A 23,313-nucleotide genomic window follows, 5' to 3' on the forward strand; every position below is an offset into this window, starting at 1 on the left:
CGACACTGATCGACGGTTTGGAAGGGAGTGACCAACGCCTTACAGTGTTCACGTCGTCTGGGAGAATTCATGTGACGGCAGCGCCGCCACAAAATTGATAGGCCGTCCGATTCTTATCGGTGTTCCAAGATTGATAACGAAGCGAGGCCATTTTTTTTTTTTTATAATAAATATTTATCATTATTTTAAACTAAAAAATTATTAAACCTAATTATTCTGAATTAAAGTACAATTTTATAATAAAAACGAAATAGGTATTATTCTTTATTTATTTTATCATAATATCACAAAATATAATATGTTCACTGTTTAATGCCTCATAGCCAGTCATTGGTTTTTGAAAAGTATCAGTTTGGTATACTTTAATCTTATTTTGGTCTGGTCATTTCGTTTTCTAAATTCATGGAACATCCTTATGTCTAAATATTTCTGAATAACTAACTTAGTCAACTAATCTTTATGTGTATCAACAATAGAATGATTATCATCACAGCCACTTGATTGGAAACTTATTTTGTATTGATATAAATTCATTTTAACTTGAGTACAAAAAAAAACTGACAGTTTGTTATTTTTAACATTATAATAGCTTCTAAAAACTCTCCGTTTTCAAGCATATTTTTATAATAGTATCATTGGGCTTATACAATCCTCCACGGTCCTTTTGACTAAGCAACTTCCGACTTCTATTTGAATTACAATCAGATGTATGTATGTACAACATTTTCTTACAGTTTTCACAGTTAATTTTATTTTCAATTGCTCTACTCACTAAACCAGCTATATAATAACTTACATTTTCAACAAATAATCCAACCTCTCTTACATCTAAAAAATCATAATCAATATTTGTCTCTTTGATTGTAAATAAAAATAAATAGGTAGCCCATTTTATAAAATTCTGATTCATACACATCAGATACAGTTTTTTTAAGAACTTTTAAAAATTGTTAACTTGGAAATTCATCCATCTTATCCATATTTTAATGAAATAAAATATTTAACTATTATATCTAACACTAAGTTAATATATTTAAAAGTAACTCTATGAGATGTTAACTCAATGGAGAAAGATAAAATGTGAAAATAAAATAATACTATAAATGTTGGAAATAGATTCTGATGCCATGCCCCGAGGCTATAGCCCCAGAGCTCATTGTCATAGTGCCTACCCGGAATTTATACTTTTATAAATATAGGTATTCTGGGATATATTTTTTGTTTAATGTATAATTTGCATTTATATCAAAACTATCTTGTGTGTGAATAGACCAAATAATGGACATTAACTCAATACTAAATTATCAAAGGCAATAAACACATTAGTTATCAATAATTTTACTAGAGTATGAACAAATTTCCGTAGCGCAAATTTTTGCAGGATTTGGGTAAGGTCATAACTACTAAAAAATATTAACACTTAACATGTCCACTACCCTAGATAAATTAATAAAAATTAAATGACCATTGAACATACTTTACATTATCTACTCTAGATCAGCGGTTCTCAAACTTTTTATAGTCACGTACCACATACACAATTTGAAAATTTTTACGTTCCATCTGACCACTTTTTTACTTATTAATAATGTATACGTTTATATTATATGTATAGAATTTTATTAATTAATTAATTTTATATAAAGGTAAATTTTCTTCGCGTACCAGCTAAGAGCTTTCCGCGTACCACAGGATGAGAATCGCTGCTCTAGATTACAACCGGGATTACAACATATTTCTAAGGCTATGGTTGTTTAAAAATTATTCATTTTTACATTTATTTTTAAAATTATGATAATTTTTAATTAATATTTTATGATATAAAAATCTTTTAATATTACATAAAAATGATACTATCATATTAAAAAAATTTTCAATTTGCCAATTTAGGTTATTAAACTTCATAGCCCTAATTATGGAAAATAGTTTATCAATAACTTAACCTAATTATTTAAACATATACAATTAACTATTAATGTGACAAACAACAAATTTTACAAATATAGAAGTAGTTGGTCTTGATGCTGCGCTGTTTTTATTTATCTGAATGCAACTAAAATAAAAATATTAAATTATTTATAGAAATAATTTATTGTATAAAAAAAAATTATTTATTCATACTTATTAAGTTATCAGGTGAGATGTACTATGCTGAGACTCAGGCACGTATCCAGGGGGGGAGGTCCATGGGGTCTGGACCCCCCCCCCCCGAAATTTTTGTGCACCGGCACATAAAATCATTAGGGCTCAGCCCGTAAATTTTTAATAAATAAAAAAAAATAAATTATCATTTTAATTAAAATTAAAATAAAATACGTGTTATTCAAAAAAAAATTATTGTGTTGTATTACAAAAATAAACCACTATAGAACGGTCAAATGTTATTATCTATGGGTCGAATTATGGGTATCGAATAATGGGTAAATGTAGAAAAAAAACCCACTGAAATGATGGATATTTTGAATGCATGTGAATATGTGATGCAAAGTTTTACCCAAACACACATTTCTTATTGAAAATCTTTGCAACACTACCAGTTTCAGCAACAGCAGTTGAACGCTCATTTTCAACACTAAAACGCTTAAAAACATTGCTTCGTAACAAAACTGGAAATGAGCGTTTAACGGGACTTGCTCTTCTGTCAGTACATTGGGAAGTGTCTATCTCTACAGACGAAGTGCTGGATGTAATGGCTCAAAAAAACAGAAAATTAATATTATAGACATCACTACATCAGTGGAAAATTTTAAATAATAGGTAATAGATTGTATTTTGTATTGTATTGTAACTTGTACTTGATTTTCATTTGTTAGCTAATAAAAAAAAAAAGGTTTTATATATCAATTAAGTATAAAAATTGTACTAACAATTTATTTCGACACCCCCCCCCCCCCCCCCTCAAAATAAAATCCTGGCTACGTGCCTGCTGAGACTAACCAAAATAACAAATTGTATTTGTTCATCCAACCTTGTTATAGATATTTGAATTAAAAATTAATACTACTAATTGCAATTGAAATTTGAAAGAAAACAAAATTAATTTTCTAAAAAATAAACAAAAATTATGATAAACATAAAATTATTTATTTTATAAAAAAAATTCATACTTACATAATTGATTGTTTAATTTGTTGAAAGATTATAATATAATATAGAAATATGTACATATATTTAATTATTTTATTTCATATCAGATACCAGTAGCAAGCAATGTAAATTTGCATTAATGGCTGGCCAAATTGAGTTGTCTAGTCATATAGTTCACTGATATTTTTGATTAATTACACCAATCCTACGAATTGCCACTGAAATAAAATTAAAATATTTGAATCATGGTTATTATTTGTCGAAAATATGTTGGTATAAATCATTTGATAAAAAAAAATAAGTTCTAAAATATTAATTTCAGTAAGTTCATTACCAATGAATCATACAAATAAAGTTGTCGCCGAAGTATGAAATCTGATTCCCATATACATAATAATATTGGTGATTGAATGAAAGAATATTTTTAATTAAATTCAAATTTGTTAACCAAAATACAACATTAAAACACAATCAAAAAATTTAATAGGTATGCATTGGAATAATTGGCTTTAACTTTAAATTCATATTTTAAATCATACACATAGTTTAGTATTCACTTAAAACGTATTATTTGATTATACTGTATAATTTATACATTCAAAGAATAGTAATTAATTAATTAATAATAATTGATATTCCATATATTTTGACAATAGGAAACAATAGACATAACATAGTTACATTAAACATTAAATATTTAACATTAAACGCATTTATGTCTACGTAGGAAACTAACATTAACAATTAACCAACAACCACATGTTTTCAGAAACAGTTTTCAGAAACAGTTTACCAGCATTTATTATCGTTTATCTACTAATGCGTGATAATACCGTATACCATGAAATTTTAATAAAAAATATTTGATATAAGTAAATAGTTTTTAGAAATAACGATAAAACAACGCTTTATTTCATTTTCTTTTAACAGAACGTAATTCAACCTACTGTACTAGCCACTAGGCCACGTATATCAAAAATTATACATAATATGTTTTGAATGCCTATAACATCTTTCACATGTTTATTATTATTGTACAAACAATTTGTGTACATAGCTGATTTCGTTTTCTAACTGTAATAGAATATTTTTCGCTGAATTTCATACATCAAAACTAAAACTTAAAAAAGTATAATTACTATAATAGGCATATTTTTTAGTTAAAAAAAAAAAATAAAATTAGTTTTTTTAAATTATTGTTTCTTATATTATTTTATATTTCTCAGTGAAAACTATTAATAATTTAGTGAAAGGTTCTAATGAAACACTGAGATACCCGACCTCCGATATAAAAATATCGACACAGTCATAATTTCATTTGATAAGCCATTTTAATTATCATTTTTAAGAAATTCGCATGTCAGTATTTAGTAGAAGATAATTATGTATAATATAAAAAATAATTTATGTTACCTTCTAATATCGATTAGGCCCTTGTCGTCGAAGCCTCAACCCCACCCCCTCCCGCCAAAAAAAATAAAATATTTTTATATATTGTTTTGTTAAAAATAAAAAACTTATTTATACATGTATTTGCGTACGGCGTAAAAGTTATCCGCTGCTGGAATGTTATTATGTGATGGTATCGCTTTCCGGGCAGTTCATCCTGTCTAATTATTAATATTCAGTATTAGATAGTCGAATAAAACGTCTAGTGGGATAGATTTTAAACCTTGTCTTTTAATAATATTCTTCTATAGGTACAGTTTACTGTTTCACACGTCATACAAAATATTATATTATTTATTAACACTATATCATCTGCGTGTATAATTTGAATACAAATTTTTCATTGCAAGTTTAAAATATTGAACATTTAATGTAATAGATCTCCTAACTTATTCAAATATTCTTTCACTTATTCACATAATATCAAAAATAATATAAACTTTATAGTTCATGTTGATGAATACAAATTTTAAAATGTCTGTAACACAATCAACAACTTCCGAAAATAAAGCCGGGACTTATAGCATTTGCGGGTTTTATGAGTAGATATTATAGAGAGTCGTACTATTTCGATTCACTTATCTTTTATCTACGATTTAAAAACTCAATACTTTATACTCGTTCAAATTTCAATATCGCCGATGTTATATATCGGTGTATGAAATTAATCAAAAATATCGTGTTTCGAAGAACGAAAAAATCTATATCTTTATACATTTTTATTCAATAGCAATATACCTACGTTTGGAAGGCGTTTACAGAAATTTAAAACAGAAACATTATCGTTATTTTATATGGCCTAAATAAAAGTGTATTTGACAATTTCATTTGTGTTTAAATTATACCAATATAATTATACTAGGTGTTATAGTCGGTATATGCGGAATTGTTTATACTATTTGTTCATTTGTAATGACTAGGAGTATCCTTGAAATGTATTCATATAAATTTTAGACAACTAAAAATGTAGCCCCCTCCTCTTTTGACCTGCCTAGGTACTGAATCGACTCAAGCATTGCATTGAATACACATTATTTTATCAGATGATATTACAAAAAAATAAAAATAACAATTGTTATGTTCGCCTACAAACTGAAAATAATATTATTCTCATGTAGATATAATAAATAAATAAAAAACGTATTGTGAACATTATTTGCTTTGTATTTAGTGGGTATGGAATGGGAATAGATCGCTTATATAAGAAATCGAGATATCGATTTTATTTTATTTATTATTCAAACTGTTCAAAGTTCACAATTTTTATTATTTTCTTATATTAAATAAAAATGATTTTTTTAAATCATAGTTTAATAACCATTGCAATTTTAACTGTTGTAATTTGTGTTATGCCTGCTACTTCTGATAATGTAGATCGGTTGCGAGGTAAGGAATACCTTATTGATATACTAGTATGATTATATTTTGTATTATAATGTATTATTTATTTTATCAGCATTGATATATATCAATTTTTTGATAAACTGTAATTAATTATTATTATGTTATTAAATATATAGATTAACACAAAATGGTTAGAAGGTAAAATGATGTAGGTAATCGCCTAAAACTAAATTGTTCTGGAAAACCAAAAAACAAAATATTTCAAATAAATTGTATCACAACCTTAGAACATCAAACAAAAATCGTTTTGAGATTTAATAAGTTAAGTCATAGGACTTATACGTTTTGTATGGATTAATTATTCATAATAACAATACAATTATATAGTTATAGCTAATTTTAAAAAAAGGCTCTTACGCCCTTTTTTCCTGTACCTGCAGGCACTTACAACCCATATATTATGTTCTATTGAATACAATCGCTTTCATAATTTACAATTATTATTTATTAATGAATGTAGTATTTATTTCAAAAATGGTATTATATTTTAATTAAGTTAAATGTTAAAAATTGTTTTGTGAACATAATAAAGTTAACTAATAATATTCATATTTAAGAAAATAAATACTAATAGGTATACTTCAATCCCTAGTAAATAATTATAACTTAATACCAGCCAAATATTTACCTGAGCTCCAATCACAGTTTATTTTTGAAATTTTTTTTGTTTTGTTTCTAAGATACCTAGGTAAATTTTAAATTGTAATAATGAATACAATATATCGAGTTCTGGTATAGGTCAGTAAAGTAAAAAATTAAGTCATAGCAATATAGAACATGGTTTTTAAAAAACTTAGTTATTTAACAAAATAAGAAAATACATATTAATTTAGTTAATGATTAATAATAATAACGTTAAAAAAAAATCAAGTTTTAAATATAAACATAACTTCATGGCCTACTCTTTTTAGTGAATAATTATGGCTTATTTATGTAAAAACAAAAATAAAATAATAAGTAACTCTTGAATAAAATGTTTAACAATTAATAGTAGCACTTTCTTGTGAATCATAAATTTAGTGAATGTCTTAATCAGTCTTCTATTGAATTTCGTTCATCAATAATCAATGCTGGACTGGTCATCGCATTTTACAGTACTGACAGAACGACATAATTAAATTATTAATTGATGTAACTGCGAACAATGACACTTTCGTCCTATCACGTTTCACTGATGGTCGCTTGTATCTTTTAATTGACGTTCGCATACATTTTTCAATCCCTCCAATTATATGAAGTATACAACCACATGTTAAGACATCCATTGTAAATAATAAATAAGTGATATCGATGTTTATGTTGGATGAATCGATGTAAATTTTGCCATTTAAGACAATGCGCAAAATAGACGATTTCAAAAAAGTGGCGCTTACGCCCTTTAACCTTCTAACCATATAATGTTGTATGCTATTTATTATAATTTAATTATACATAACATTATAATGTAGGTAGTAAAATTGTTATAGATTAACATTTTTATCAAAACTGATTCACATCTAATTGTTGTGCCAATGTGGAATAGAATGTAGATTGCATATAAAAAAAAAGCGGGTAAGTGGATGTCGCTCTGCTGTACATTAGGGGGTGGGGTGGACCTCTGACTAGGGCAGGTTAAATTTGAATGCAATGATAGGTATCATTGTATACGAAAAACGATTCTGAACGGAGATGATTTGTCAGTCTAGGATATATTATATTTAAATATTGTCATATATTCTATTTTGAAACAAATATTTTATTTTTCAATTAGGATGCATTTTGCATAAGGCATAGTTAATCAATTTTTCCAAAAACATTGCATGCAGTTATCATTATTCATAATACCTTATATTATCATAGATATACATATACTTGATTAGTATGGAAAACTTAGTGTTGTATTTTTAATTTTTAGTTATAAACACAAAAAATGTTATGATTTTTCAACTTCAAAATTACTTGCAAATTTTCGCGTTTTCGAAAGATTTCGTAAAAATTTGAACTATAAACGCTTATAAAAAAAAATTGTGATTAACGATTTTTAATTTTTTTTTAGCTACAATAAAAACAACTCATAAGGAACCTTGTATTAAATTTTCAAGTTTTTTTGGTCATCCAAAATTTTTTTACTGACACTTCAAAAAAAAATTCTCATAAAAATCGAAAATTTCAGTGGTCTATAAATAACTCAAGAAAAGTCAAAATGTTTGAAAATTGAACTGTATATAGATAACACTAACATAAACATTTGGTGAAAATTTCAAGTATTTGCAGTGATTAGTTTTTGAGTTACAACCATATAAAAAATCGATTTGGTCGAAAACTGGATTTGCATAAAATTCCCGTTTTTCTGTCATTTTTTTTTTTGTTTTTCTCGATTTTTTTGAAAACTGTTGGAAAATGTTTACTTTAGACCACTATAATGCACCAAGAATATTCACTATTATATCGGAAACCACCCCCAAAGTTTGAAATTGAAGCATTATTTTGACTAGTTATGCTGTAAACAGACACACAAAAAAAAAAACACACATCATTGTAAAATCAATATATTCATCACTTCGTTCAGAATCTAAAAGAAAGTATTTTCACGCAGAAATATATTAGGAGGTTATTACAAATTTTATAACTTATACAATTCAGTTGGCATATTGTAAAACTTGATTTTGATTCACCTAGTCAAACACTGAATTAATATTGTTTAATAATATTAACAATAACTTCATTTATTTTTCTACATAGGCTTCGAAAATAATTTAAAAATAAATTATGTACCTAAGTATATAAAAAAATCGCACAGTTTATATATTCTTATAGTCTATAATGTGAATATATTATATCGTAATTTGTAGTAGATCGATGACAATATGGAATAACACAATGTTTTTTGTTTTTAGAAATATGTGCTGGTAATATTTAAATTTAATAAATAATATTTAATAAACAAATATTACTGAAGTTAAAATATTTATGATATTCTGCATACTTAAAAAAAATAAATAGTCGATAACTCATATTGCGTTTTCTTTATGTTTGAGATCAATGATCATAATCCTAATTTGATTGACGTTGATTTCTGTTTTAAAATCGATTTGTCGTACATTAATTTTTATAACTATTAGAAAAGTATCTTTAAAAGAGCGTATTAATTATTCTTCGAAAGTAACTTTTTAGTATATTATTATATAAATATTGTTCGAGCCGGAAACGCTACAATAACATGGTTAGCGCCCGGGCACCGTATGTACTCCGCAACGCCTATAATACCTGACTTGACGCACACCGACCGATCTGTATAATGTATGTGTATATAATATGTGGAGCAAGGCTCAAAGGAAATTAACGCGTTCGCCAAGCAGCTCAATGAGTGCTAATCTATGGGTGGTGTGTGTATATTTATCCCTTAGCTACACGCACCATTTTTTTTTTCAATAATTACACGCGCGGTGTATTTTATACACCAATTTATTTTACGCAGAAATCAATGTCGTATTGCATATATATTTGACTTCATTTACTGATAAAAGAACAAAGTACTACTTAATATTGTTTTAAATTTAATTATAAAAAAATTTAATAAAAAAAAATTTGTTATTACTATATTAAAATTCAGATCATTGATCTGATCTGATCAGATTCCATATCTAATAAGTCATTCACATGATTTGACGTAAGCTTTGACCTAGTATAATAATAATAGTATGATTATATAATAATTAAATATTAGAAAAATAAACGGAATTATAGGTCATGACTTGTCATGAAATTTGTCGTGTATAATAAGTAGGTCTCAGAGAGTGATGTAAACTATTTTTCACATCCCTATTTTTATTTTAAAGGGTGGCTCATACGGGGATTTTTTAAACTTAAGACAATTTTTTTTTATAGAGTTGCCGTTGGTTACCAAACATATTAAATTATTTTTATTATTGTTTTTTATTTTTTATATTTAATCTCTGTTTCATATATTTAATCAATGGCCACACCGATCAGTTGCCGTCGTCGCCGTTGTCATCTGACGTATTTCCATAGATATAAACATAAATTTATTTATTTAGTTTAATATGAACTTTAATTGTATCAATTTGTGTATTTTGTACAATGCCAGCCAGCCGCAAGAGGTCTGATTTGGCCCGTCGAACGACCAAAAGTACAAGTATGCGAGATAGAAGAACACAAAGAAGAGACGACAAATCCAACCGAACAATGAAAATGTACGTGTGAACATGGTGCGATTGCGTGAGGCACAAACTGAACAAAATCAAATAAGACGATTATAAGCGCGTCAATTCGTAGTTGACACACGAAGAGCAAATTACCGACAACGCCAACAAGTACATAGAGCATTTACATCCAATTCATTCCTTCGTCTAGCATTCGAGTATGGGCCCGATATTGAATATTACACTCATTCGAGAGTAGAGATTGGTGCTATGGACAAGGAATGTCCGCATTGTTAAAGAACGTTAGCTCGAAAGCTTATTATGCGTATCGTATGATGATTAGACGCGGTCAGGATGACGTCATTCTACGGTATCGCGAGCTTTACCAACAATTCATGGTCGATATGTACGTGAAGATAGAGAGCGAACGACTACGATATTTACGATATAATCAACAAAAGCTGCGTGCGGAGGAATACTTTCACTTGCGAGACGCTATTCTGTGCAACGCCAACACCACCGAGGTAACTCTATCATTCTACCATCATCGTACATAGTCAGAGTACGTCATATGCAGGAATACAGCCAGGATGCTCTAACTTACGTGCGCGAATACGGCCGACCATGTTTATTTATCACGTTCACATGTAATCCAATATGGCTGGAGATAACATCTTTGTTATTGCCTGTACAAAATGCAATACATCGTCATGACATTACAGCACGTGTGTTCAAACAAAAATTAAATTATTAATGAGTTTCATTACAAAATTACATGTATTCGGTCCCAAACGTTGCTGGATGTATTCAGTTGAATGGCAAAAACGAGGATTACCTCATGCACACATTTTGGTTTGGTTAATCGATAAAATACGTCCTGAAGAAATCGATAGTATAATTTCTGTTGAAATTCCAGATACGACTACTGATACATTACCGTTTGATATTGTTACGATAAACATGATTTAATAAGATTAAAATTAAGATTTAATCTGAATATTTCATCGCCATGCATGGCAAATGGAAAATGTACAAAGAGTTTTCCTAAAGAATTCAGTAACGATACGATCACAAATGTTTATGATGATTAGGAGCTCGGTCGAAAACTAATGTTATATTTCACAAATAATAAAAGTTAATTTTAATAAATTAATTTATATGTAGCATTAAATCTTATAATTACTTACGAGTATGTAATACATTTTTAAAATTTCAAAATAGTTTTTTTTTTTTTATCAATTATCCCGCGGCAACATAGGCCATTGGGAAGGGGGTGGTACTGTAGGTTTATGGATCGGTAAGGTGTGTTACACGTGGGTGAGTTTTTGGCAGAATTTTTATTGGGGCACCCGTAGGTTTCTGCCATGCCCTAGAGTGAGGGATGGCGGCACTAGTTCTCCGGACACCATGACTTGCCCGGAGAAAAATGTCGCCCGATGGTCGGGGATCGAACCCAGTCCGGCTGAGCCACAGCCGACGCGTTAGACCGCTCGGCCACCTCGTCCCCCAATACTTTATTAGCCATAGGTACCACACTATATAGTAAAAATTCATCGGTAAAATATGTTCAAGATTTTTGTTTTTTTGTTCAACGATCTTTTAGGATGAATCTTTCAAGGCCAGCCTAGAAAGTCAAACAAATTAACAAAACTTGAAAATAATTTATTGAGATATCACATAAAAAATGGTCTATAAATTATTTATAAACACTAAATATTTAAGAAATAAGTAGTATTCTTTAATATAGCATTTAGCGTTTCGTGAATGGATAACTATATATACGTAACTGAACCATAATAATAATCGTATAATTTAAAAATTTAATAGCGCTGCTAAGACGATTTACAACTTGTGTGGGTAAGTTAATATTAATTAATTAATAAGTTAACTTTATTGTTAACATGGTATAGTTTAAATAAAAAAGTGGTAAGTGAATGACGCTCTGCTGTACATTGGGTTACAATTGGGTTACTGTAATGGATGCTATTAGGTAGGTATATTTGAATTCAGTGATATAGTATCATTAAATACGAAAAGCGATTCTGAGAAGAGACGGATTGTCAGTTTAGGATATATTACATTAAATATTAATTATATTGTTAATATTTCAAACAAATTGTTGGTACCTATAAAATAAATTCTAAATTAATCAACCAGATTCATTATGTACCCGATCCATTCAGTCATTCATAGTATACACAATTTATTATAAATTATTAATATAAGTTATTAATGATATTAACCATTACAATTGGCGAAAAAATACACTCTGGAAAGACACTCCACAAATAACATTTTTTAATGACAACAATATAACTAAAATTGTTATTCTAGGTTATTCAATATGTAATTTCATCCAAATTTGAACTTAATTAAACTATAAAAAAAAACTGTGTTAAATAAATGTAGTGTAAATTTCAAGTTTCTACAGTTATTCGTTTTTGAATAACAACAATTATGAATATCGGTACAAGAAAAATGTTATGAATTTCTGATTTTGTAATAATTTGAAATTCAAATAATGCTTAGGACATATCATTACAGACCAGGGAGTGCGCCCTGATCCACAGAAAATTCAATGTGCAAGGGATTAAAAATTTCAAATTTTTCAAATTTCATTTTCAAATGCTTATAAAAATTTAAAGTTATTTACCGATAGAAATTTTCATTTGATAAAATTATACGAACTTATAAGGCATCTTGTATCAAATTTTCAAATCTTAGATTTAAAAAGATAAAAGTTTATGAATTTCTAACTCAAAATGATTATTACGTATTTTGTTTAAACTCGTACATTAAATGCTTATAAAAAGAAATTGTGGCAACGTAATTTTAATGTTTCTTAATTACCAGAAAGTGGCGCTCCCATCGCTCAGTGCACCTTAATACGTGTACTACAGCAGCCCTACTCTTACATTAATTGGTTGCGATAGTCTGGTCATCCAGGTTGGGGGTTGAGCGTCGGGCTAACAACTCGGCCTCATAAATAATTTTCATCGTTAAGAAACCATCAAATAAGCCTCGGAACTGGATCAATCATGGAAAACAACTAGATTCGGAAAACGGACTAAATTTGGGAACTTGAAACATAAGAACTTTAGACAAACCTGGATCTCTAAATTATATTCTTGAAGAGCAAAACAAGTATAAACTGGACGTATTAGCTATACAAATCTACGACAAAACATAGAAAAGACTTATAGTCCCATAGAAAAGACGAATGACATGAACGTTTGTGTAAACAATAGATGGACACAAATTAAACTCGTAATAACTAACAGTGCAAACCAAGTCCTGGGAGTAGAGAAAAAGCAGCGGAAAAAAGACTGGTTCAATGATTTATGTACTATGCCGTAACCAAGAGAAATGAATTGAGAAAAAGAATGTTGCAAAATTCCTCACAAGAAAATATTGATATTTTCATAGAACAAAGTAGGCAGACAAACAGAATTCTGAGGAGAGAGAAACGGTTACATGAAAAGAAAAAGATAGAGGAGATTGAAAGGAATAGATTGAATGCTAGAAAGTTCTTCAATGAAAGCGGAAGTATCAAAGCTGGTTTCAAACCACAGACTAGAATACTTTCAGATGATTTCGGAAACCTAATCACAGAAGAGAAGGATATAGTGAGCCATTTCAAAGAATACTTTAATCAGCTCTTAAATCAACCAACAGCAGAGGAAGACAATGCAACTGTCTATTACTACACAGCAGAACCAAACATAGAAAAACCTAAACAAGAAGAAATCGACAATATAATCAATAAGCTTAAGAACAATAAAGCACCTGGGGAAAACAATATAGTGGCTGAGTTACTGAAAAAAGGTGGGGCTGAAATAAGAAGAGAAATTATGGAGATGATTTCAATTACATGGGATACAGAAACCCTTCCAGAGAACTGGAACAGTGCAGTAATATGTTTTATGAATTTGATAAAGAACTGCACCTTATATTTATAGACTATAAGCAAGCTTATGATAGTATTGATAGTGACAAACTATGAGAAGCACTGGAGGTACTAGGCATTCCTAAAAATTACGTAAGTCTTATAAAAGGATGTAACAATAGAACTGTGTGCAGAGTTCGTTTCCTGCAAGAAATGTCTGAAACCTTTGAGGTAAAATATGCCTTAGACAAGGTGATGCTCCATAACCCACCTTGTTTAATCTAGCATTAGAAAAAGCAATAAGAGAAGTATGGGACGGTCGAAAAATGGAAATATGTGGGGAACGAGTAATATTGGCATTCGCAGATGATATTGTAGTAATGTGAGAAACTAAAGATGAAGTCATAAATACTACGTCCAAACTCTTGAAAGCAAGTAAAACCATAGGACTGCGTGTGAATGAGGAAAAGACGAAATACTTAATGGTAGCAAGAAAAAGCTCAAACATAGATCACATAACAGTAGATGACTATAGTTTCAAGAAAGTGGAGGTATTTAAGTACCTAGGTGTTAACATAAATAGCAAAAACGACAAGCATGAAGAAATCAATGAGCGAATAACATGCGGCAATCGATGCTACTATATAGCATAAGGAGACTCCTTAAGTCAAAACTACTGTCACATAACTCAAAGACACTGTACTATAGCTATCTACGACCGATAATCACATACGCGAGTGAAACATGGTCACTGACTAAAGTAGACAGCAAACGACTAATGCCCTTCGAAAGAAAGTACTGAGAAATATATACGGCCCGAAATTCAATACAGAATCACAAACTTACGAAAGAAGGAAAAATCAAGAACTACAGGAGTTATATAACAGGACAAATGTTATTTCATATATAAAAAGCAAACGTCTAGAATGGTTAGGACATGTTAGGAGAGCGGATGGACAAGTAATAAAAGAAGTTTAAGTAAACAAAATAAAAGAAAAAAAAACGTCCATTAGGAAGACCAAGGACCCAATGGGTGGACGTTATAGCTCAAGATATCAAAAACATAGAAGAAGAGTCATCTTTTGACGACGCATACGATAGAGAGAAATGGAGAGGTGGAGAGATTTTGTGATGGCAGCGATGGCACTTAATGGGACGATAATAAGCTGAGGAAGAGAAAGAAGAAGAATTACCATTGAAACAATATATATGTTGTCTTTTATTAAATTTCAAAGCTGTTTAAAAACGAATACAATTTTATCGACATCTATAAAAAAAAAACTAAATAAAATGAAAATGAAAATGTCTATAAATAACTTTTAAAAACTTTTAAAATATAATCAAGATAATAAAATGCTAGTATAAACAATCAATGAAAATTTCATGTATCTACGGTAATTTTTTATTGAGATACTACACCAATATCCAAAATCAAAGTTGTCAAAAACTGTTTTTATGTAAAAATTTCCGTTTTTTGTTAATATATATTTTTGTTTTTCCCGATGCTTTTGAAAACTACTGGGGTTTTCAGTTCCCCACCAGAATACCTATTGAGGTTGAAAGTCGAATCATAATATTTCGATAACCTATTGCGTACACCAACACAGAGAAAAAAAACGTCATTGTAAAATCATCGCTCCTCTCAGAATCTAACTCTGAAGGTGCGTCAACATTAAATTTTATGGAAATTTAAATAAAACAATAATTTCAGTTAGGTAATAACTTGTCTAACCAAAATTGTTTTATATATTATTAGTTTATTACAATTTAATTTTGAACATTTGGCAGAACTAATTGATACTGTGAATGCCAACTGAAATTTATACAATTCTGTCGACCAGTTATTATGTGTACATACAATAGTGTAACTTCTCCCTTAGGTTTGAGTCCCCCCAATTCACAACAAAACCTGCTTGTGTGGTAAATGTATAAACTCAAAAAGCCAATACAGTAAAACCTCACTATAACGACCCTTTATTAAGCGTAATCCTCTTTATAATGGAAAATGTCAATAGTCCCGGTGCAAATAACATATATGTAATTTCTACATCTTTATGAAGAAAAACTCTTTATTACGGAACAATGTTTGGTTCCATGCGATTCCGTTATAGATAGGTTTTACTGTATATGAAAAAGTGGAGTGACCGTTCTCAAGAAGACATAACAAAACAGTTTTTAAATATCTTATAGCATTATTAGGTCTATCGGACTGATGAAAAAAGATTGGTATGTTTTAGTCGAAAAACGATCGGTATCGAATCCATGATTTAAATGATCATACAGTTCACACAAATGAAAATTTGTTTAATAATTTAAAAAAACATCAACATTTTTGAAAATGATCATTATCGTATCCTTTAATACAGGGTGTTCGATCCTTTTGTCCAAAATTGATTACCGCTGGTCTTGGAAATGGGTATGATAACTGACCGCGCTCGGTCACTCGCGTTGTTGGCAGCACTGACGTGTCCGTCGCCCTGGTCCGGGCAACGACGCGTACGCCGCCGCCAACGGTAGTCGCGGTTGTTTGTTGTGTGTGGTTCTGTTCCGTTCGCCGTTGCATATTATTCACGTGCTCTCGTGTTAACGGCCATCTTGCCAAAAAGTGTGCGCACACTACTAAATTACTGCTCTTTTGCTATTGCTATATTAGCATATTATAAATTTGCTCAATTTATCCGTCGACTTTATCGAGCTCTCGACCGAAGTTATTATCTAACGTTCCGGTATACAACACGACGTTGATCTGCGTGTGAGACGTTCCGGTGCTCCCCGTGATTCAAGTCATTGAATTCTTCAGCCCAAGATACAGCCGCTCCGCCTTCAATCGATGACCCACCAACAGTTCAGCTGAGTTACAGGCAGTTCCGCTCGACATTGAGTGCTCCCTCAGAACGGTGTTCCCCGTCCCCTTATTTTGTTGATTATTATATATATGTAAAATATATCGATTGTGTTGTAACTATAAAATCACTGTCGGTTATTATTATAAGGTGTTACCTACTTCCCACCAGGCTCCGGAGGACCGTGTGCCCGACGACAACCTTGTTAAAAGGCTCGTTGGCACAAACACAGGGTGTCCCGCAGAGATCTGACATTCTGACAAATGAAATAAATTTTGTTCTAATCAATATTTAAAAAAAATGTCTTTGAAATATTATTCATAGACGCTCGCGCTACATTTTTAGAATACATTTTTTATTTTTTAATACTGAAAATAAAAAACTTAAAAATTGATAAAAATATTTTTCGAAATACCTATTCAATATAATTACTATAATTTACCCAACAAAAATATTGATATTTAAAAAATTTTTAAAAAATCAGCCTTTTGACTTAAATAAGTGTTTTTACCATATAAATTTTTCTGAAAATCAAATTTACAAATTGGCTATATTGGATATTTCGAAAAAAAAATTATCAATTTTTAAGTTTTTATATTCAGTATTAAAAAATAAAAAATAAAAAATGTATTCTAAAAATGTAGCGCAAGTGTCTATGGATTATTTTTAAAAGAAATTTTTAAAAATTTATGAGAACAAAAGTTATTTCATTTGTCAGAATGTCAGATCTATTTGGGACACCCTGTATATTAAATATATTATGTATTAGGTACTAATATTTAATTTTTATAATCGTATAAAGATCAAATTTTAAAAAAACTCATCAGTATCAAAAATTTTTAACTACTTATCTAATAGTGTCCCACTACTCCCACTATACATTTAATTTACAGCAGAGTGGTATCCACTTTCTTATCTTTTTTCCTTTATATTTTCACCTTTTAAAATATCAATAAAAAAGGTTTTGATGTGTCAAACAGTATGAAATACAAAGCTCCTTATAAGGCAAGGGTGACGAACCTTTTTTAGATCTAGTGCCAAATTTTTACAGTACAGGGTTTGAAAATTTTTCATGTGCCCAATGTTTGTAAAAACTAAATAGAATATAATAAAATATATAATGTTGATATAGTAACATAATCGAATCGTGGTAAAAAAAGTCAGGGTCAAAAAGTCCGAATTAAAAAGGTCCAGTGTATATTATATACATAACAATATTTAAAATAGTTTATTAAAAAAAAAATGCAATGATTATAAACTATAATTACGTACTTAGTATCATCTATAAGTATATATTATATCAAAATGGATTTCTGTCTGTTTGTCCTTTATGCATTCCTAAACGGATGGACCAATTGCGACGCAATTTGGTACAGAGATATATTAGACCTATGGGCAGAAGATAGGCTAAGTTAAAAAGTGACAGACTTAAATATCATTCAGTTGAATATATTTGAATTGTCTGACTTTTCTCGATAAAACGAATAAATTTACATAATCATAAACTAAATTGATTATCAGTGTAAGTTTATTTATATGTATAAAAATATACTGCTAGCATGATCACAAGCAACGAATTTAATTAACAGTTTGAGACATTTAAGAGGTAGCATTTTTAACGGGCTACGAAGTGCACGGGTTCAGCTAGTTACCTATAAATAAACACTCGAAACTATTATTCATACAAAAAAATAATATACATAATATATTATGATTCAAATAAAAAATTCAATAATCATAATGTTTATCTAGTAGTATGACTTATCAGTTCAATAATTAACTGTCGTCAAAAAAGTAAAATTAAAAAAAATATCAATAATTATGTTTAATTAGGCCTTGTTCTGATATTATGACCAACTTTGATATTTTTTCTTCGAGAGCAAACGACAACTAATTAATAAACTATCGAACTAAACTAACAAAAATTCGAACTATACTAACAAAAATTACAATTGTTCAGTTACCCATGTACGATATGTACACGATGGACATACCCATACATCACCATAGATATCTCTATCTATATTAACTAAGTATATCGGATGTATAGACTATACGAGTAAAACTAAAAAAAAACAGATAAATAAGATAAAAGAAATAGTAGGTATTTTATTATTACAAACAGCCAAAACAGTCTAGTAGTTATTAGTATACAAGATTATTTATTAATTTTGTCAGGTAAATAATTTAGTTAAAATTTTTATTAATACTAATTGAAATTTTTCCTATCTTACCTAATGATATGTACCCAACTTTTTCCCCACGGACTTTTTATGTTTAGAACATTTTTCCTAGGGCATTTTTACCTCGGACTTTTTGAAAGTATACCAACATAATCAATTTTACACATAGGAATATTATAAATTTATAACTTTTAAAATGTTAATAATTTATAACTTTGGGTTTTTACAGTCAACATTTTTAAAACAGCATAATTATTCGTCTTAATTTTAATTTTTCACGTGCCATTGAAATTTGACAAACGTGCCACTTTTGGCACGCGTGCCGTGGTTTCACCACCCCTAAAATTAAACATTCATAGGCTTAGATTTTTTCAAAAGCATTAAAAGTGAATATTTAGACAAAACTCACCTTTTACATTTTGAAGTATTTGTCATATTATTTATGTAAGTAATGTTTTGACTTTTTTGTAAATGTATTCCGTCACTTGTACATTGAAATGCATGTAGATAATATAGTATGCAGATTAACGGGCAACAATTACATTAGGGGCAGTTACATTGTAAATGTTATATTTATTAACGCCGTGTGGTATTACTGGTATTATTATCATAAGTAGTATAATACGGAAATAATTAAATTTTAGATAATGGAAATATTTAATGATAATGCTGTTAGTACTTTGTTATTGTTGTCGGTTAACAGTATAGATGTGTGTTGCGATTTGATAAATGTCAATATTTGATTTCTTGTTATCTTTGCAACTAAAAATAGAATTATTGGGAAAATGATTTTGTGCATTATTATCGGCTCGATACTGGACACGGGTTAGATTTATCAGGAATTCTAGAAAATTATGTTTTATTAAACAACTTTTGTGTATCATTATACATCGATGGTTTGATTTTGATACCATATTAATAAATAATAATATTGTTCATTCGCATAGACGCATACCTAGTTGTTATTTGTTTGCACGTTTGTCAATTTTTACATTTTGCTTAAAATACTTATTTTAATCATTTAATTATGTCATCCGTTAATAAAAAAACATCTTAGTGGTAATGAAAAACGAAAAAAACGAAGAGAAAATCAAGAAAAACTATCGAAATTGCCAAAAATAAATAACTTTTTTTGTTCAACTTTTTCGACAGATTTAAAAAAAGGTAAGTACTATTAAGTAATATAGAAACAGTTAGATGGGACATGGGTATATAATAAGTTAATAAGTTACATCTTAGATAGATTATTAAGGTTAATAAGTGGGCATCTTTGTTATTATTTTTAACTTGTGAGAAATGGATATTTATCTTGAAGTGTTGTGTTACTGTATTATTACACAGGTACAACGTTATGTAGGTAGGCATGTAGCTACTAGTCTACTCAATAGTCAAACTAATTAATCAATACAAAATATAAAAAAAATACTTAATAAGTACATCACATTTATTTTAAGTTTAAACTCATTACCTATTGATTAGGTACCATAGTGTCCATAATATTATTAATAACCACAATCATATCACCAGGTAGGTACTAGGTATATTATTATATTTAATTTTAATTTAATTGTATCAATATGTATTAATTAAATTTAAATGTTTGAAGGTATTAATGAAGACCATGTTCCTGATTCAAATCACAACATACCACCAGGTACATATTATTATATTATTATATTTAATTGTATCAATATGTATATTAAATTTAAATGTTTGAAGGTATTAATGAAGAGCATGTTCCTGCTTCCACTCACAACACACCACCAGGTACATATTATTATATTTAATTTGAATTTAATTGTATCAATATGTATTAATTCAATTTTTCAATTTAAATGTTTGAAGGTATTAATGAAGACCATGTTCCTGCTTCAACTCACAACACACCACCAGGTACATATTATTATATTATTACAGTCTTGTAAAAAGATACTTTTAATTTGTATTTAAATAGAGATACAAATACAATATACATCAATCTCAAAAGTATTTAAATAGTATTTGAAGTACTTCTTTCAAAAAGTATTTAAGAATAAATACAAATATTTAGAAAGTAGGTAATTAAATACAAATACAAATATTAAATTGGGTTCAATACTTTTTCTCTGATATTTTAACTTTAAATTTTACCATTGAGACTCATTTACACTGTGTATATTATTATATTATAGTTGATAGTTTATACATAGTGCATATACCAGAATTCCAGATTGGTTCTGATACTAACTATTATAGCCTAAGTACTTGCCACCTGGCACCTACTGTGGTGTACTGTAGTATTCTTATATTGTTAATTGGCCATAGCTATATTATCCCACAACTTACAAGCTAGGTATTATTTATTATTGTATTTCATATATAATACAAAATTTCAATAAAAGTACTTTTGATTTCTGACTAGAAAAAAGATAATAAATAATTGTTTATTGTATAAAAAAAAATAGGTAAAGTATTTAAATAAAAGTATTTAATTCTCAAATACAAATACATCAAAGACCGTATTTAAAATACTTTCCAAATACTTTATTCAAGTTTGCAAGAAATAATTTGTGACGAAATCAGGCAATGTTCTTGTTTTGCAATTATCATAGACTCCACTCAAGATATCACTAAAATTGAACAAGTCAGTGTTATAATTCGCTATGTCTTAATTGATTTTAAAAACCATTTGGTTAAAATTAAAGAATCATTTCTTGGATTTTTTGAAATACATCATCACGGAGCTGTTGATTACAAAAATCTGATTTCTCAAATTCTTCATAATTTAGGTTTGGATATTAATAAATGTAAAGGACAGGGCTATGATGGTGCAAGTGTGATGAGCGGAATTTATTCAGGGTTACAGAAGCGAATCAACGATATTGTACCTAATGCTATGTATGTTCATTGTTGTGCCCATAATCTGAACCTTGTGGTTTGTGATGCAGCCAAGAGTTCTGACAAAGCAATGAGATTTTTTGAAACTGTTCAATCTGCATTCAACTTTTTTGGTGGAAGTGCTCCAAGATGGGCATTATTGGCTCTTGGAGAAGATAATGCAACAGCAGTTCGTAAGAAGGTTTTAAAAAAAGTATGTGCTACACGCTGGGAAGCTCGACATAATGCAGTATTTGCACTTAAAGAAAGATTTGTTGATGTGCTGAAGACTCTTACAGTAATTAGTCTAACCAGCAAGAAAAATGAAGAGATTGTTCAAAGCAAATCTTTGCAAAAAAAAATTGAAAATATAGAATTTATTTTATTATTGGGTGTCTGGGAAAATATTTTAAGATTAGTCCAACCAGTATCCAAATGTTTGCAGTCTAATGATATCAACATACAAAATGCTTGCTCTTTACTTCGGCAAACAATTTGTACACTTGAAAATGTACGTGAAAATTATGACTCTGTATTAAATACTGCAAAATGTATGTGTAATAAATGGGGTATTACCACTCAATCAGTAAGTAAACGACAACGTTATGCTAAATTATATTTTGACGAAGTAGATGGTGACAGACGATTGAATGTAACGGAGGATAATTTTAAAATTAAAATCTTTTTACCGATAATTGACACAGCTTTAGCACAGTTACATAATAGATTTACTGGATTAAATGAAGTGATGAACACATTTGATTTTCTTAACCCATCAAAATTAAAAACTACTGAGGAATCAAGCATAATCAAGTCCTCTTATGATTTTATATTAAAATACAAATCTGACATCAATTCAGACTTTACCAGACAAGTTTTATCAATTACAACACTAATTGGTCCAGAACAATCTGATATCAGAGACTTAATAAATTTCATTATTCAAAATGACATGGCTTGTAGTTTTCCAGATGTGTTAACTGCATGTTTAATATTTCTTACAATCCCGGTAACTGTGGCCTCGGCTGAGAGGTCCTTTTCAAAATTGAAACTCATTAAAAATTATTTGAGAAACTCAATGTCTCAAAATAGACTTAGTAATATTGCAATTCTCAATATAGAAAGAAGTAGAACTGATGAACTAGACATAGAAAAAATAATTGACAACTTTGCTAATGCTAAAGCAAGAAAAAAAAATTTTTTGTGTTAAAATCAATAAAAAAATTATATATTGATAACTGATTTGTATTGTTTTTTATACCTAATTGTTTAAATTAAATATTAATGAAAAATAATGGCCCATACGCACACATAGGGGGGTTCTAGGATGTTGTAATCACAATAGTACCTTCAGGCTTCAAATTAGCACTCCCAGTTCCCATTTAATAACATATTAAATATAATTATTTTTAAATATTTTGAGTAAATATTACATTATGTACAGTATAGTTGCTTAATAGTTT

The 23,313-nt window shown here is 29.0% G+C and overlaps 1 protein-coding gene and 2 long non-coding RNA genes across 3 annotated transcripts; 2 read left to right on the forward strand and 1 right to left on the reverse strand.

The window, feature by feature from the left end:
* Positions 1 to 306: 306 nt before the first annotated feature.
* LOC149058611 (uncharacterized) lies at positions 307 to 3,630 on the reverse strand. The gene is made up of 3 exons (XR_016190349.1): positions 3,422 to 3,630; positions 3,112 to 3,305; positions 307 to 2,053 (listed from the first exon to the last, which is right to left on the reverse strand). It is a non-coding gene; the product is annotated as an uncharacterized LOC149058611 (long non-coding RNA).
* Positions 3,631 to 5,734: 2,104 nt separating this feature from the next.
* LOC149058612 (uncharacterized) lies at positions 5,735 to 20,919 on the forward strand. The gene is made up of 5 exons (XR_016190087.1): positions 5,735 to 5,922; positions 8,817 to 8,828; positions 20,601 to 20,648; positions 20,714 to 20,761; positions 20,840 to 20,919. It is a non-coding gene; the product is annotated as an uncharacterized LOC149058612 (long non-coding RNA).
* Positions 20,920 to 21,812: 893 nt separating this feature from the next.
* On the forward strand, positions 21,813 to 23,060 carry LOC149058613 (zinc finger MYM-type protein 1-like). The gene has a single exon (XM_089218417.1). It carries the CDS (start codon positions 21,813 to 21,815, stop codon positions 23,058 to 23,060), a length of 1,248 nt encoding a protein of 415 aa, XP_089074543.1.
* The last annotated feature ends 253 nt before the right edge of the window (positions 23,061 to 23,313 follow it).

This window comes from Diuraphis noxia, unplaced genomic scaffold (genome assembly GCF_037042655.1).
Source record: "Diuraphis noxia isolate RWA-SAM2 unplaced genomic scaffold, SU_Dnox_SAM2 contig0002, whole genome shotgun sequence".
Classification (NCBI taxonomy): Eukaryota; Metazoa; Arthropoda; class Insecta; order Hemiptera; family Aphididae; genus Diuraphis; species Diuraphis noxia.

Coding starts and splice junctions, on each gene's coding strand:
- LOC149058613 (XM_089218417.1), top strand. CDS start 21,813: ATGAGCGGAATTTATTCAGGGTTACAGAAGCGAATCAACGATATTGTA.